General features: G+C 44.4%; 1 protein-coding gene and 2 long non-coding RNA genes across 9 annotated transcripts in view; 2 read left to right on the top strand and 1 right to left on the bottom strand.

Moving 5' to 3' along the window:
* The window catches only part of VPS53 (VPS53 subunit of GARP complex), a 124,904-nt gene that overhangs the window by 81,962 nt on the left and 25,063 nt on the right, over positions 1-17,879 (top strand). For all 6 annotated transcript variants that reach the window (XM_055576995.1, XM_055577001.1, XM_055577000.1 and 3 more), the window contains 3 exons: positions 2,264-2,411; positions 8,172-8,254; positions 9,448-9,526. In XM_055576995.1, coding sequence (XP_055432970.1) covers positions 2,264-2,411; positions 8,172-8,254; positions 9,448-9,526 — 310 coding nt within the window. The remainder of the gene's footprint in view (positions 1-2,263; positions 2,412-8,171; positions 8,255-9,447; positions 9,527-17,879) is intronic.
* Positions 9,577-12,231, top strand: LOC129649515 (uncharacterized). 2 transcript variants are annotated; one of them, XR_008713138.1, is made up of 3 exons: positions 9,577-10,771; positions 11,725-11,789; positions 11,894-12,231. It is a non-coding gene; the product is annotated as an uncharacterized LOC129649515 (long non-coding RNA). The 2 variants fall into 2 exon arrangements; XR_008713137.1 differs by having other exon boundaries at positions 9,577-11,152.
* On the bottom strand, positions 11,159-13,078 carry LOC129649513 (uncharacterized). The gene is made up of 3 exons (XR_008713135.1): positions 12,803-13,078; positions 11,867-11,960; positions 11,159-11,656 (listed from the first exon to the last, which is right to left on the bottom strand). It is a non-coding gene; the product is annotated as an uncharacterized LOC129649513 (long non-coding RNA).

The raw sequence follows: 17,879 nt of genomic DNA, 5'->3' as shown, positions 1-17,879 counted from the left end.
TAATAGAATATGATCTAAAGCAATCAGAATTTAGTAATTATAAATCTTCCCCATAACTAAATTCAGCCGTTCTGGAATGAGCTGCTGTCATGGTCACTAAAATGTGTCATATATAGGAGTTTTACATTATTGGGAGGAAAGAAAAGCCCTAGGCTCTGCAAGACATTTAAAGTTAACACGTAATGTTTCACCAATGAGGATTTATTTGAATATGATTAACATTATTTTTAAGTTTTTACTAACTGGTATCCTGATTTTCAAAATAACGTAAGTTTGTTATAGTTTGGAAAACACAGAAGGGCACAAAGATGAAGATTTAAAAAAAAAAAAAAACACACCACCCAGAGAAGACAAATTGAACTTTTCAGTACGTTTTTCTGTTCTCTATGTATGTCGCGTGTGCGGCTGTGTGCTTTTGTTTGTTTGTTTGACAGGATCGGGGCTGCGGTGCTTATAGTTGGGTTTGCACCCTGCTGCTTTCACTTCACGTCGTGCTGTGCGCATTCTTCCGTGTGTATTAGCCAGTGTCACAGCAGGAAACGAATGGCACATGGCTGGCTGTATTGTCAGTAAAGCCACTGTTCAGAGCAGTGGGGCAGGTGAAAGGAACCAGCGGAGGCCTCTGAAGCACCAAACACCTGGGTGATTGTTACTCCCTTAAAATTCTTCTGAGAGCTGGGGCTGTGGACAGAGGGCTGCCCCACGGAACTGTGGCCAAAGGTGGTCACTGCCAGGACCATGCTGAAGCAGAGGGAGCAGGAGCGCTCGTTGTCACTCAGACTCCTCTCTGCTCAACCTCTCTGACTTGCTGCGGCCATGGCTGTTGGCAGAAACCAACAGGAGACCAGAGGGCCGGGGAGCCTGGGAGATAAGTGTGTGGAAGTCAGTCTGCCACACGGAAGAGAAGAGCAGAAAACAGTTAGCACAGTAAAAATATTCATCCAACACTTTTTTTTTTTTTATTTACTTGACTGCAACCCAGTTCTTAGTTGCAGCCTGCAGAATCTAGTTCTCTGACCAAGGAGTGAATCTGGGCCCCCTGCCTTGGAAGTGCAGAATCTTAGCCACTGAACCACCAGGGAAGTTCCAGTCAAGACACTTTTTTAACATCATGAACATCATGATGCCGTGATGTTCCCACATGCAGAAGACCCTGAGTTAACTTCTGAGATTTTTTTTTTTTTTTGACCATTCTCTTAATTGACCATTTACGTTGGGTTCACTATTTTGGTATTTCAAATAACACTCAGAAAAGCATCCTTGAACAGAGGTAGAACTACTGGGTCAAACAGTCTAAAGATTTTTTTCTAAGCTCCTGAAATATACTTCCAAAATGGTTACACAGTTGCTTCTAACCCATAGTGGAAGAGAGGGCCATGTCCTTATACCCTTAGAGGTACTAAAAAAAAAAAAAATTAAGATGTCTTCAAATCTTTAATTACCAATAAGACTGGCAAGTTTAGGATTTTTTTTTTTTTCCCTAAGGAAAAGAACCTCTCCTTTTTTATTTTTTTAACGGTAAGTGTCATTGAATTCTCTTTCTAAAATGTGGAATCTTGGATTTGTCTGGTGGTCCAGGGGTTAAGACTATGCACTTCTACTGCAAGGGGTGCAGGTTTGACCCCTGGTCAGGGAACTAAAATATCCTGCATGGCCACACAGTATGGCAAAAAAAAAACAAACAGAATCTCACAGTTTAAATTTTATAACTACAGGAAGTTATTTTAAAAACTGCATTTTCTTATATTTTGATCACATGATTAGATCAATCGGAAGAGATGAGATACCTTTGTGTTTCTTGAGGCAGTCAGGACTTTGGCCAGGAACCGTGTGTTAACCTTCGCTCTTGAACCCCTCCACAAGCACAGATTCTCAGGCAGAATTTTCTTAACTGAGAAAAACAATTGGGGAACCAGCTCTTGTGCTCCGGGTGATCCTGAATGAGCTGTGCAGATCAGGAAATTCCAGGCTAAGCAAAGAAGCCGCTCAGCAGCCTTCTCTCTGAGCCTAAGCGTCATCGTAGTTAATATGACTGACGACTTGCTCACTGTTGGGATTGCCTCTTCCTATTTCTGATGGTCAGAGAGCTTAAACACATGACTGTCAAGGTCAGGTCACTCGGAAGGGCCTCATTGTGCGTGGATTTGTTTGGGCCACGTCCAGCCTTTCCTTCCCCCTTTTCTTTTTCTTAAGACGTGCTGTTTCCAGGTCAGGAAGCCAGGGAGAGGTCCTGGCCTGACTAGTTCCTGTTGCTTTTCCTCAGAACCACAAGCAGCAGTGGCGGGCTGACCATCAGCAGCCTGCTCAAGGAAAAGGAGGGCTCCGAGGCAGCCAAGTTCACCCTGGAGGAGCTCTGCCTCATCTGCAGCATCCTGAGCACCGCCGAGTACTGCCTGGCCACCACCCAGCAGGTTAGCCACCCCAGCCACCCACGTGCCCCCTCCTCCTCCTGAGCTGTCTGGGCCACCAAGCTCAGGTAGAAGACCACACAACCTCGGGCAGACCCGCTGGCCTCCCCCAGGAAACAACGCGAGGTCCAGCCAGAAGACAGCCCCAGCAGCCACTGCGCAGAAGGACCGTTAGAAGGAGGCTGGGCGAGACTGACCGGCCTCCTCCCTGGAGCTGTGTAAGCCACTCCGAGGGCATGATGCGCTCTCTTGAAAGTAGGTTGGTAGCCTTGTCTCTCATACATGAAAAACAGTAATAAGCTTAGTGGTGCTGGGCCCCAGACTTGGTGGTGCTGAGTCACAACCCCTGGTTTTGTTCTCAGGAGAGTTACCAGGCTCAGCAAAAACCCTCTGGGCTCGTATGTGTCTCCTGAAATTTATGGAGCATTCTCTATTCTGCCGAAACAAATAACCATTGTTTGGATGCTGACGTTCAGGAACCCGGAAGCAGGAAAGGGTGATGCCCCTGCTGGAGCTCCCATTAGCAGAAGGAAGACCCAGAAGAATTTTCCATTCAGCCTTCAACATGGGATTAGAAGTTCCTTTCCACGTTGGCTCTGGAATTCACCTAAGGTCAAGAGAAAGAAAATAACTGAGGAAGGTTCCGTTCTTCCTCCCTTTTGGGATTTCTTATTTCGCATGCCTAGATCATAGGAAGGCAGGCATGACTTACGGTTCAGTTATAGCTTGGAGCACATGTGAACCAAAGCAGGAACACAGGAGGCCAGAGAAGAAGGGTCCCCCCAGAACTTCACAGTTAAGGTTAAGCCAGCCAGAGGCGGGGGCAGTAGTATGTCCTGCTTGGGGACATGGTCACACTGAGTCACACAGGGAATAACCTGTGAAGTTTTGGCCTTGGAGCCAGAGACAGCCACCTGTTTAGTGTCAGAACTTCCAGGGCAGGACAACAGTATCTATGAGGACCTCCAAGGCAGGGCCCAGAGTTCTTTGATGAAGAAGCACGATTTTAACTATTCTCTGTATATGTGCAGAAAGAGAAACACACACACATATAAATAGGGTATTTTAAAAGTAAAATAACCATGATACCAAAAAGAACTATGCAATCAATGACTCTCAATCCCATCACCCTCAAATAATCATATTAGCAATTTGGAGCCTTTCTTTCTGTGCTTTTCCATGAACATAGTTTCATATGTTCTATAATTAACTTAATTCATTTTTATATCCTCTTGCTTTTAACATCACAGTGTTAGCATTTCTCCTGTTGCTATGATGTTTTTCTTGCCATCATTGTTATGGTTACATAATAATCCAATAGGGGCTATACCATAAATCATTTAACAGTATCTCTGATAATTGTTTATACTATTTCCAGTTTTTGCTTTTATGAGTAATCCTACAAAGAACATCTAAATATAGTTTGCATTATTTTTTTAAAGGAGATCCTTAGAAATTCTAGATGTATTAGTAGATCAGAGACCATTCTGATGACTCAACAATAGATGTAGCCAGTTCTTTGTTAGAGAAAATTATTTTTACTGATTATAAAAGTGAATACATTTTTGGCACCTATATTGTGCTCTCTCAATACCATTTTTCACTGAAGGGAACCAGTCATTCCTAGAGAAATGACTAATTTCAGGTCTGAGGAAATGTACAAGATGAACCTGGAACATCAAATCATACAAAAAACAAGACTATGAGAGTCATATAAAAAGGATTCAGGAGCTGTAGCAGGTTTTATGGTACAAAACGATATGTCCAGGTCCTAAGCCCTGGTACCTGTAAATGTGACCTAATTTGGGAATAGAGTCTTTAAAGATGTAATTAAGTCAGAGTCTCAAATGAGATAGTCTTGCATTTAGGGGAGCCCTAAGTCCAATGACCGGTGTCCTTAGAAAGGAGAAAGTGAAAAGTGAAAGTTGCTCAGTCATGTCCGACTCTTTGTGACCCCATGGACTATACAGTCCATAGAATTCTCCAGGCCAGAATACTGGAGTGGGTAGCCTTTCCCTTTTCCAGGGGATCTTCCCAACCCAGGAATCGAACCCAGGTCTCCTGCATTACAGGTGGATTCTTTACCAACTGAGCTATGAGGGGAGCCCTTTAGAAAGGAGAGGGAGACTTAACACACTAAGACGTAACAAAGATGCCCACATGAGGGAGGCAGAGACTGGAAGGATGCATCTATAAACCAGGGAACACCAAAGGTTGCCAGCCACCACCAGGAGAGAGAGGACAGACATGAGATAGTGCTACTTCAGAGCCCCCAGGAGGAACCAGCCCTGCCAGCCCCTTACCTTTGGGCTTTTGGCCTCCAGATTCTGTGAGAGGATACCTTCCTATTTTAAGCTACCAAGTTTGTAGTAATTTATTATGGCAGCCCCAGGAAACTTATTACAGGAGCCAGCTTTGCTGGTCAAAGATGAGACATTAAAAGTATCACTGAGAGCATTAGCTACAGTGAATTGAAAACATCAAATGTGTTTAAATCCATTTGGTTACAATCATATTGTTTTAAATTCAGTTACCACATTGGAAGATACTAAGAAATCACTGATATGAATTGAATATTGGCAAAAAGAAGGAAAGTTCTTAACCTGCTTTGCCTATCTGACTTGTAGCTCAGGATAACCAAATCACTGACAATGGGTAGTGTATCTTTATAGCGGATTTTCAGCAAATAAAGGAAGAAGAAAAGATAGAATTTGAGTAGCATTCTTTTATACCTCCTTAATGGAATAATGGATCTGTCATTGACCATCAGTGGTTGCTGACTTTACAAAAAGAGAGAAAAGCAAACATCAGGTATCTCTTGATGGAAGTACACAGCATCATCATGAAGGAGTTTTCTTTCTGTCTTTTATTTTTAACTGTGCCATGCGGCTTGTGGGATCTTAGTTCCTTGACCAGGGATTGAACCCAGGCCATGGCAGTAAAAGCTCTGAGTTCTAACCACGGTACCACCAGGGATTTTCCATGAAGGGGTTTTCTTTAAAAAAAAAAAAAAAAAAATCTGGGGCATCCCTGGTGGTTCAGTGGTAAAGAATCCATCTGCCAATGCAGAAGACACAGGTTCAATCCCTGGTCCAGAAAGATCCCACATGCCATGGAGCAGCTAAGCCCATGTGCCACAACTATTGAGCCTGTGCTCTAGAGCCCAGAAATGACAACTACTGAGCCCACGTGCCCTAGAACCCAGGCTCCACAGCAGGAGAGGCCACTATAATGAGAAGCCCGGGCACCACAGCTAGAGAAAAGCCTGCTCAGCCACAAAGACTCAGCACATCCAGAAATAAATAATAAGTAAAATCTGTATCTGATCAAGCTACAGTTTACAGGAAATACAAGGGATAGAAGAACTTGCAATTAGTACCTCGTGGATACAATCAGTAAAATCATACCATGAGAAAAGCTACAAGGCAAACAACCCAGTTTCCTTAAGAAAAAACACAGAGGGTTGGAGTTGAGGGGATGCAAGAAGAAATGAAGGGAGAAACCAAAGAGACTTGAGAATCCAAGCAATAAAGAATTGAAAAATAATACTTAAAATACAGTGCCAATAATGTGTCGATAACAGTTCATTAATTGTAACACATTTACTCTTAACAGCTGCATAAGTGTGCCATTCATTCCTCCAAGAGTTCTTTATGAAGCACTTATCAGGCACCAGGCACTGTATTTGGTATTAATTCACAGTGGTGAACAGAGTAGACAAATTTCTTACCATGGAACTTAGGACTAATAGAAGAGCCAGATAATATAAGTAAGGAAGTTTTGTGGGAAGTTCTAGGAAAGAAACAGATGTTGCAGTGCTAATAGAGATTGCCTACTGAGGTAGAGTAGTCAAGGAGGGCCTCCCAGAAGAGGTGATAATGAAGTGAAGTCCTGAGTGTTGGAAGGAGGTTGCCTGGAAGGGCTGGGCACTGGGGAGTGGCAAAACAAGGGAGCTGGCTTGGTAGGACAAGCAGGGAGAGGGAGAGGAAGCAGGAAGTGTAAAGGCGCTGAGAAGGAAAAGACCCTAGAGTGTTCCAGAACCTTAAGTGGTCACTATAATTGAAGCCGAGCAGGCAAGGGTAGGGAGAGCAAGATGTGGGCCAGAGAGCTAGAGAGGACCCACATCTTAATTAGAAGTTGGGATAGTTGGGTTTTATTTTCAACGTAATGGGAAAAAGCAGCTGACAGGTTGAAGCCATTGTGAGCTTGTGCCATCATTTGTCTCCTCAGTCCCTTACAAACGTGCAGATTGTTTCTAGTTTTTCACTAATATGAACAACACTAGAATGTGAACTTTATGAGAAGAGGATCTTATCTGTTTTTGTTCACAAACTACATCATGACAGAGCCTGATACAGAATAGGTTAGTCTCTCAGTCGTGTCCGACTCTGTGCGACCCCATGGACTGTAGCCCACAAGGCTCCTCTGTCCATGGAATTCTCCAGGCAAGAATACTGGAGTGGGTTGCCATTCCCTTCTCCAGGGGATCTTTCCAACTCAGGGATCGAACCTGTGTCTCCTGCATTGCAGGCAGTTTCTTTACTGTCTGAGCCATCAGGGAATCCTGGCACAGAATAGGCTGTCAGTAAATATCAGTTGAGTTCAAGGCCACTGCAAAGAACTCCTGTACATCTCTGTACCTTGTTCTCATCAGTCATTGAAATATCTTTCTAGATGCAAAATTGCTGGCCAAAAGAGAGTGTATATTTAAATGTTTGCTTTTTAAATAAATTGCCTTCCCAAAAAGTTACATTAATTTACCCACCCCTAAGAGGTATTTTTAAATTTAAGACAAAACATTGGTTATTCATAGAGTTTCTGTGATAAATGGGTTTGGGGCTGCTCAGTGAAGCGATTCCTGGGATGTTTTGAGATATTTACAATTCCCAGTCAGTTGTATTTTTCTTGGAGACGGCTGGGAGCTCAGCCAGTTTCCCTCCCTCGGCTGTAGGCTGATGGAGGCAGAGACTGTGTTCCTTTTGTTTACCTCAGTATCCCCAACACTTTAATATGGTGGGGGAATGGTCCATCCCAGTGCTCAGGGAAGACTTTTGATTTTATTGCCACCTACCCCCAGAGGCTTCCAGTGTTAGTGGGTGAGCCTGCAATTCACAGGGCAGGGAGTAATCTAAAAATGGGGGTCTTTTTAAAATTAAATTTGATTAGGACTTCTCCGATGGTGCAGTGGAGAAGAGTCTGCCTGCCAATGCAGGAGACATGGGTTCCATCCCTGGTCTGGGAAGATTCCACATGTCGAGGGGCAACTTAAGCCTGTGAGCCCCAACTACGGAAGCCTGTGTGCCTAGAGCCTGTGCTCTACAACGAGAGAAGCCACTGCCAAGAGAAGCCTGTGCACCACAACAAGGAGCAGCCACTGCACGCTGCGACTAGAGAAGGTCCCAGCAAAACAGCGAAGACCCAGCACAGCCAAAAATAAAGATGAAATAAACACCTTTTAAAAACTAATTAATTAATTTGTCGGTGTGTCATGAGAACCAAATACAGCACAGGCCAGAGAGCACAGGTTCTGGAGGAGATTCAGTCCCCCCTCCTCATGGAGCTGGGTAGGCCATGCCTCCACACTCTCATCTGTCAAGTGAGGATCATAATACAGTCTTCTTCACAGGGCCGTGAGAATTAAATGAGCCCATACACGAAAAGTGCCCAGAATGGTACCCGAATCATCGCACTCGGTAAATGTGTAGTCTTACTACGGTGCTCCTTCCGATAACCGCTAAGCGTGTTTCTCTCTCTCCCTCTCAGCTGGAAGAGAAACTCAAGGAGAAGGTCGACGTGAGTCTGACTGAACGAATCAATCTGACTGGAGAAATGGACACGTTCAGCACGTGCGTACTTGCAAGTCTGCTCGAGACTCTACCCTTACCCTGTGCAGAGCAGTGCGCCTCAGGCCATCAGCTCAGGTCACTGCAGAACCTGAGAGGTTCCCAGAGCCTTCTGTTGGATCGGGATTATATTCTCCACAAGCCACTAAGGAGCCTGAGAAGTTGGTGCAGCTGACCCATATCCTGCCTCCTCACATGCAGTCATTCTTAGCTTACAGGGGTTTTATTGCTGCAGTATCTATAATAATGGCCGTCTCTGGTGACTTAGCAGTGAAAGAATCTGACTGCCAACGCAGGAGACTTGGGTTCTATCCCTGGGTCAGGAAGATCCCCTGGAGAAGGAAGTAGCAACTCCCTCCAGTATTCTTGCTTGGAAAATCCCTTGGACAGAGGAGCCTAGCAGGCTACAGTCCATGGGGTCACAAAAGAGTTGGAAACGACTTAGTGACTAAACAACAACAGCAATCTAGGATAACAGGGAAGAAGAACTTTCCCATCTCAGCCATCCCTGCAGGAAGGTCAGGTCCAGGGCCTCCTGTCTGCCCCCCTCAATCCACAGAGGGCCAGCCTCACCTCCAGTGTTTCAGGATGTAAAGGGTGAACGACCTGATTTTAGCCGTGGAGGCGGGTGGAGGAGTAGGCAGGGCATGGATGTATTTGGGGTGGGAGGGTGTCTGTCCAAGGAGTTCAGATGAAAGCCTTTGGAATCAGTTCTTGCCCTGGTGCCACCTGGCAGGGTTTTGTCGTGGTCTTTAAGTGAGATTGGGGAAGGAGAAGCTTCAGCTTTCTCATCGGCCACTTACTGAGGAAAAATCCAGATCCTCTTAGGTCATTTCCTCTCTTTCTCTCAACCTTTTTTTTACCTCCAAGGTCTGATTTAAACATTTTAGGGAAGCGTGTACTTTGGGAGGAGTGAAGAGGGATTCTGGGCATAGCAGCAGGGGAGATGAGCCACGGGATCTTGTGTCCTGACCGAGTGGGGACACACCCAAGCGAGACCAGACACACAGCTAGAAGGAGGGTGGAGCCAAGATGCTCCTCCTTGTTATTCATTCCTTTTTGAAATAGTTTTTCTGATGAAATGGTGAAGCTAGGGTTTGCACAGGTGCCTAAAACCTTGGCAAGGGGCTGTGTCGGTGGGTCATTCACAAGTCACTTCTGTAAGCCATGACCACAGTGGTGTGTTTGACTTGCAGTGTCATCTCCAGCAGCATTCAGCTGTTGGTTCAGGACCTGGATGCTGCCTGCGACCCCGCCCTTACGGCCATGAGCAAGGTAAGCTTTCAGGAAGTGCTGCCTCCTGAACGTCGGAGAGTGAGCGCAGGTGGTCTCTCCCGGTCCTCACCTGTAGCTCCTGCGGGCTCTCCAGTGCTTAAAGCACCAATCAGGAGGAGAACGGAGCCCTCCAGGAGTGTCCACAGGTGCTCAATTGATCTCGCACCTGAAGTCAGTTGTTTGTCCTTTGAGAATGAGACAGGGAGCAGGTATGCTTCCTGAGTTTGAAGGAAAGGTTGCCTTTGGTCAGCATCTGATATGTGCGGAAAGCCCTTCGTGTTGCCTCCCCAAAACGGGTGAAAGTGAAAAGTTGCTCAGTCGTGTCTGACTCTTTTGGGCCCCGTGGACTGTAGCCCACCAGGCTCCTCTGTCTGTGGAATTCTCCAGGCAAGAATCCTAGAATGTGTAACCATTCCCTTCCTCAAGGCATCTTCCCCACCCAGGGATCGAACGTTGGCCTCCAGCATTGCAGGCAGATTCTTTACCAGCTGAGTCACCAGGGAAGCCCTGGTGGTGGTGTGCTTAAGGCAGTCACTTCTAACTCATCTTCATTCCTGCCAGTCAGAGGTTTTTCCAACTCTTTATGAATTCTGGTGACTGTGCAGGGTTATTTGATCAGGTTGCAGACCCTGGTTTTCTTTTCTTTTTTTAGATATTTATTTCACCGCAGCAGGCCTCATTTGCAGCAGGCAGGATCTTTAGTTGCAGCAAGGGGGATCTAGTTCCCTGACCAAGGATCAAATCTGGGCCCCCTGCGTTGGGAGTGCAGAGTCATAGCCACTGGACCACCAGGGAAGTCCCACCTCTGGTTTTCTAGTATCATGGTGACCTGTCCGTCAGCCCTCAGTCCCCTGGCCTCTCCCTTGGCATTTCCCATGCCTGGCCTCATGTTGTTCTTTGGCTTTTAGGTGCCTGTGTCTTTTCTCCCTAATGTAAATACCTTGAGTGCATGGACCACAGAGAATAGAGAAGACTGTCATATTTGTTGATTAAGTTGGAAATAAGCAATTCTTCATTGATATTTTTCCCCCTTAACATTTATTTATTTGGCTGCACCAAGTCTTAGTTGTGGCATATGGGATCTAATTCCCTGCCCAGGGATCAAACCCAGGCCCTCTGCATTAGGAGGTCGGAGTCTTAAAGACTGGACCACCAGGAAAGTCCCTTCATTGATTTCTAAGCCAAATAACACAAAGCCGTCCACTCTTTGAGCCTTCTAGAGCAGTGGTTGGCAAGCTACAACTGGTGAGCCACATCTGGCCCACCGCCAGATAAAGTTTTATTGGCACACAGCCACACTCATTCATTGTATGTTATCTGTGGCTGCTTTTGTGCTACAACAGCAGAATTAAGTAATTGCAGCTGAGACCAGATGGCTGGCAAAGCCTAAAATATTAACAGTCTGGCCCTTTACAGAAAAAGGTTTCCAGTGCCTATTCTAGGGTCATAGACTTTTGTAGCATTCTTACAAATTCTGCAGAAAGAACTTCTCAGGGGCCTACTGGCCAGTAGCAGAGTACAATGGAAAGAACACTGGCTTTGAGTCAGACAAACCTAACTCTTCTCATTTTTCTTTTGGGCGTGTTGAGCAAATAACAACCTCTCTGGGCGCAGGTTACCTCATTGGTATGTGAAACAGGGGGCTCTGCCTCCCAGAGCGTTGTGAGGATGGAGACTGGCCAACAAAAGTTAGCCCTCGTTCCCTCTGGTCAGGAGGAGTGGCCATGTCACAAGGTTGTGTAAGCGAGACATTCGGTCTGAATTTGGTTTTGTAGTAGATTGTAAATATTTAAGAAAAAGGTTAATACCCAAACTTAAGCTTCGGGGGTTTTAATGATGCTCAGTGGGGAGTCCTGAGTAGCCAATGTCACAGAGTTTCCTTTCAAAAGGCTGATCCTTTCACCAATCAGAGGTGAATGTGTATTTCCAGCATCCGAGTGTTTACAAGCAGAAGACTCAGAGCAGGCAAACTGAGGCTCACTCATTTTCTTAGAGAGACGTGACTCTGAGGATTGATTCTGCAGGCTCTGATTATCCTCTCACTGCCGGTGAATGTTCCCGACATCCTGAGCATGATCTGCTCCAGCTGCCTCCTCTCCTGCCCGCCACACAGCTTAGGTCAGAAGGCAGCTGGGGAAAGAATGTCTACATTTACCAAAGGAAGACTGAATTGGGTTTTTTTTTTTTTGTCTTTTTAGTAAAATAGCAGTTGGAGGGGCTTTAACGCTCCAGGTGTTGCTTATGTGAACTGTCATTTCATTAGGTGGGTTTCCTGCAAACTGCCCCCACCACCCATCTCTCCCCCAGACCCACACCAGCAAACACTCACAGAGACCATACCTCCAGAATCTTTTGTTTATATCACAGGAAAACCACAGACGTGGGAACGCAGCAGCTGGGAGGCCATTACTCTGTGTCTGAATCTTCTGGAGTTCTAGCAAAATGAAATCCATGTGATGAAAATGACCAGATATAAACAAGCCAAGTGGTCACAAACCGATTCAACAAATACCCTGCGATTTGTGCCTGCACTCTGTTCTGTGTAGTTTCTTCAAGGATTTTTAAAAAACTTTTGTGATAATGTTTATTCTTGTCTGTGATTCCATCATTTTTGTTGCTAGTTGAATAGTTTGATTAAGACTCTACCCAGAGCAAGGCTGGGAAGGTCGTGCACTTTATTCCAAGGTGCTTGTTGTTGTTGCTGTTCAGTTGCTCAGTCGTGTCCAACTCTTTGTGACCCCATGAACTGCAGCACGCCAGGCTTCCCTGTCCTTCACCATTTTCCTGGCATTTGCTCAAACTAGTGTCTGTCTGAGTTGGTGATGCCATCAGTTGACCATGAGTACATGGGTTTATTTCTGGACTCTAAGTTCTATTCCATTGATCTATGTGTCTTTTCTCATGCTAGGGCCACACTGTCTGATGATTGTAGATTTCTAGTAAGTTCTAAAATCAGGAAGTATGAGTCTTCCAACTTAGTTCTTTTTCAAGATTGTTTTGGCTGTTTTGAGTGTCTTGCGGGCTCACCGTTGTTTGTCTGATCCAGAGTACCTTTCTCCCTCAGGACACCACGGCACTTATATTAAGTCTCTACTTTGTTGTACAGTTATTTTTTCTATCTCTGTCTCCCCTGTTAAGCTGTGAACAACTTTAGGGCTGTGTCTTAATCATGTTTTGATCTCTCCAGTACACCACAGTACTTGCTTAACAGTAGTACTCCTAGAATGACTTTGCAGGTAAAGAAAGCAGAAAGAACAAAAGTTTATAGATACTCACTTCACCAAAGAATGGTGACCAGATGAGACAAAGGTGGTAACTCTACTGACCAGATTTAGCTGGGTAGAGCTGGCAGACAGTAGGAGACTCAGGCATCTTTATTGGAAATGGCAGGATCACAGAAGCCTTGAAGCCTTCAGGCACATCCAGGTGCTGTTGAGGATGAGGTGACGATCCTCAGTGGTACTTAATAGCCAGGATTCTTACTTCACCAAGTAGCATCCCAGAGCAGATTGAAGTTGGAAATAGGAAATCCCCACATGTAGCTGTTTGCTCCCCAGCTGTGGGCAAGAACACTGCTGCTGGTGAAGGAGAGAAGAGCACAGAGGGGCAAATTTGGTAGAAAATCCACAGGAACAGCTTTAAACGGGCCAAACCCACAAGGAGGAAGCACAGTACAAGCAAAGTTTAGTGGTTTCTCTGAACCTGTGTAACCTTGAGATAGTGTTATTGATGTTATGTCAAAATTACCCTTCAGACCGCTTTCCCCTCCCAAATTGCATTATTTTCTCAGATGAGCTCCGTGAGATGATTAGTAAGTTGCTGTTTACGGAGCGCTTTACCAGGAATCAGCACCCAAAGGCGTTAACCGCCTTTAATTCTGACAAATATATAAGGTTCCTGTGTTAGTTCCTTCTCAGTTTCACAGATAAGGGAATGGAAACTCATCAGATCTCTTAGTTAAAATGCAGCAGAGCCAGGATTCAGACTCAGGTCTCTCCTCTGTGCAGTAACACACCACACTTACAGAGTAAGTTAGTCTTTTGGCATATGTGGAAACTGAGGCAAAAATCAGCCCACGTAATTTGTCTAAAAACATAAGAGTGATGACAGTGTGTGCTCGGTCCTGGTGGGTTCACATGAGCGTGTTTTCACGCTTACTTGAGCATGAGCTCCTCAAGCGTTCAGAAGCATCCTGTTAGATACTGGTCTTCAGCTTTTCTCAGTCTGACACCATGACTTTCCTACAGGGAAGAAAACAGGTTGAGCAGCCAACCCAAGTATTGCAGCCTGCTCTGCACGTTTCTCCGGAGAACTAACGAATTATCATTCTGGCATGTATGTTACTTGGTTTTCTTTTTCATAATATGTCCAAGGCCATAGAGCTTTATAACAGTAAAGCCAAAAATAAAACCAAGTCTCCTGATTCTTGAAAAGGAAGTTGTTTGGAGTGCTTTGGTGGAAACCATGTGAAGAGCTCTGTCTTTTAAATGTAATTTCTGTGAATTCTTAAGAATTCATATGTCTCTGCCAGATGCTGATGTTCGGTGTAATTTCTTTGCCTGTTCAGTCACAGAAAGTGGTACTCAGTCGTGGAAGGTATTGTAGCTTTTAACCCCTGATGTGTACATGTTGTATAACAGAAAGGGCAACAATAAGATTGCAATCCTACAGAATGAATGTGGCAGAAAAAGGTCAATGAGCACAGTCTTACTTCCTTTTGTTGTCCAGAATAATTGTAATTCTTGAGCCTCCTAGAAATTGGAAGCTAAAGAAAGCAATTCAAGTTTCCTTAAAAAAAAAAAAAAAATTAGTATGCCTGAGTGTGGCCTTACAAGTAGGATTTTTTTTTTTTTTTTAATCTCTTGCTTCCTTAAAGGGAACCATTGGTCCCATGGTCCTCCTCACTCTGTCCTTTTTCCTAGGGCTACTCACATCCCTAGGTTGAAAGAATCTAAGTCTCTGTCTAGAATCAAACAGATTTAGCTTTTAGCCCATTAATGGTAGTTTTAAGGGAGGGGAAAAAAAAAAACAGAAAGAAGAAACTGAACAAATAAAATTTCCTTACAGTCTGGCAAGTAATTTCTATTAGATTTCAAGATCGTGAACATGTACTCATTTAGGAGGCCGCCTTACTATTCCCCAAAGACATTTCAAAATAGCCAGAACAGTCCTCAAATCTGTTCTCATTTCCCTCAGTTATTAAAATGTAGATCTGTTTCAGGAGGCTCACAGGGCTCCGTGGTTAAGAAATCCTCATTTCCATCTACCACCTATAATCAAGGCACATCTTTCTTCATAAAAGATTTTTTTTTATTATGACCAAAGCAAATTACCTTCATTATAGAAAATTACAGATTTTTAAAAAGAAAATTTAAACCACCCATAATTCCAATTAACAAACATATTTCAGTCTTTCTTCTTATGCCTATATTTTCTTTATTTATCTTCATTTTTGGTTGTGCTGGGTCTTCATTGCTATGCAGGCTTTTCTTTCTTTACGGTGTGAGGGCTTTTCATTGTGGTGGCTTCTCTTGTGGAGCACAGGCTCTAGGGCAGTATTTCAGTGCCTGGGCTCAGTAGTTGAGGTTCCTGGGCTCTAGAGCACAGGTTCAATAGTTGTGATGCATGGGCTTAGTTGCTCTGTGGCATGTAGGGTCTTGCCAGACCAGGGTTCAAACCCATGTCTCCTGCATTGGCAAGTAGATTCTTTACCACTGAGCCACCAGGAAAACCCTATGCATTTATTTTTAAATAAACAAGCTTATGCTGTACATAGTATATAACCTCTTGTTCTCATTTTGTAGGTTTTAATAGTTTTCTGTGCCAGTTGAGCTGAATCTGTGGTATTTTTTTAGTGATTGCCTGAAACTCCAGTACTTTGGCCACCTCATGCAAAGAGTTGACTCATTGGAAAAGACTCTGATGCTGGGAGGGATTGGGGGCAAGAGGAGAAGGGCACGACAGGGGATGAGATGGCTGGATGGCATCACTGACTTGATGGACGTGAGTCTCAGTGAACTCCAGGAATTGGTGATGGACAGGGAGGCCTGGCGTGCTGCAATTCATGGGGTCGCAAAGAGTCGGACACAACTGAGCAACTGATCTGATCTGATCTGATAGTACTCCATAGTACAGAGTATTTACTGTTAAACTTGTAACAGTAGTTAACATTTACCATGGAAGTAATACATGCCAAGCACTGTGTAAGAGCGTCCCATACACTGCCTTTCATTAACTGTATAGATAATAGAGGTTATCATCATCCCAGTTTTATGGCTGAGAAAACTGAGGCTCAGAGAGTTTGGTCACTTGCCCAAGTCATGCCTTTAGCTGGTTGCACAAACAATATTAGGACTCATGACTGGCGACTCTAGATCGCCTCATCTGAAGTACTGTCGTCTGTTGCCCCTGACATGTATGTGGTCATTTCACTTTTGATGGATGTTAGGCTATTTCCAATTTTTCACATTTATAAATAGTCCAGCAATGGACAACTTTGTGTGGGTGTGTGTTTTCTGAGCATTCATAATATATTATCTTCAGATAAGTTGCCATAAAGGAGTTGCAGAGATTTAAAACTATGTAAAATACAAAACTTTTTTGATAGATATTTTCAAATCACCTGTAAGAAAGCTTATACAAATTCACCTTCCCATTGGCCCAGCAGTGAATAAAAAAAAAAAAAAATCTATATCTTCTTAAAGCCTTTATTGCTCCACTTTCTATCCTGGATCTTACTGGTTTTCCTCCCAGAGTTAAGGAATGTGTATCCCTGAGCAAAGAAGTGAGAAGAGTTATCCTTTCCTCCTCTTCTGCACCACCATCAACACCACCACATCCTCTACTTTGGACAAGCTCATCTGTACACAGATTTTGCTTGCCCCAAATTTCCTTAGTTAATTTCAAGTTCATTTCAGGTGGTAACACTTATTTTGGAAAGCAGCATGATAAAGTGGAAAGAAACAGGGACTTTGGAGTTAGTCAGACCAATGTCTAGATCTCATCCCTGCAGACTTATCAGTTCATTAGGCCAGTCCCTGATAGTCCTCACATCTGTCTTATCATCCATGAAGCAGGAATAAGAATACCTCCTTTACTGCATATCATCATAAGCAGTAGGTTCACAGGAAAATGTCGATCATGGTACTTACTTAGTACATAGTAGGTGTTCGGTAGAATGTTCCTTCCTCTTTTTTATTCCCCACACAGTACTTAGTTGAGTGCTATACTTGGGGAAGGTGCCTAAAAACAGCACACGCTTGTTGTGTCAGTAAAAGTAGCCCGGACAGACATTAGGTGTGAGCATGTGCGTGTGCGCGTGCCTGGGGCCAACATCCCAGCAGCCTTGCCCATAACACTAGACTCTGATCGCCTGCGATGTTCCCAGACTCCACAGGTCTGAGTCTGCTCTGTACAGCTTTAGTTCTGAGATAAGATGAATATGTGAGAAGCTGAATTCTCGGTTAAGGAAAATTAATTTCTCAGGAGACCTCTGTGCACGTTTCACATAGCCATGGAGAAACACACATGCCGTAGTCAACTAGCATGGAGCCCCGTCCTCTGATCAGTGGGTGATTCAGAGGTCTCTACTGCTGTGGGCATCTCCCCAGCCTTCCCTGTGAGGGGCCACCACACTCTCCTTCCACAGGCACCAGAAACCACCGGGGCTGGCAATGCCCTGAGCCCCACAACCTCCCCCTGAGGCTGTGTGGGGTCCCTGGGACTCTGGTGTTGTAAATGGATCATTTCCTTGCTTGCTGTTTTTATCAACCCTATATCTTGGTTACTACTTCTTTTGCAAACTTGTTCTTGTTCAAATAGCACCAATGGTATTCAACCCCACCCCACCTTCTAAACAAAAAGCGCAGAAGGAAAACCGTGAAGTATGGAGTTCTATGAAGTATGAAGCTCTAAAGGTCAGATGCAAAGTTCACCTGGAAAAGTTGGAGTCTGATTTCCACTAATGGCTTTTCAGGATGTTTGTTCTTCCAGTGCAAGCTACTGTTTTATGTCCCTTGATCACTGTGTATTTCATTAGCTTCTCCGTGAGAAACTGGGCTCCCCTTGAACTAAAGCTGAGTTAAGTACTGTTTTCTGTTTGTTTGAAATAATTAACATGTGTCTAGGAAGCAGCCCAGTGTAGTGCTTGGGTTTAAGATGGGCTTGGGCTGCCTCTACTCTGCCATTGATCAGCTGAGTAACTTTGGGCCTCTTCTCTTTGAGCTTTTTCAGTCTCCTTGTCAGTAAGACAAGATCTTACTGTAAGATCATGTCAGAATAGCAAAGGAGATGATGTGTGCCAAATGCCAGGCCAAATGACCTGCACACAGTAGGTCTTGACGTAGGTACATTG

Source organism: Bubalus kerabau, chromosome 4 (assembly GCF_029407905.1).
Source record: "Bubalus kerabau isolate K-KA32 ecotype Philippines breed swamp buffalo chromosome 4, PCC_UOA_SB_1v2, whole genome shotgun sequence".
Taxonomy (NCBI): Eukaryota; Metazoa; Chordata; class Mammalia; order Artiodactyla; family Bovidae; genus Bubalus; species Bubalus kerabau.
This window is presented reverse-complemented; position numbering and strand designations above follow the sequence as displayed.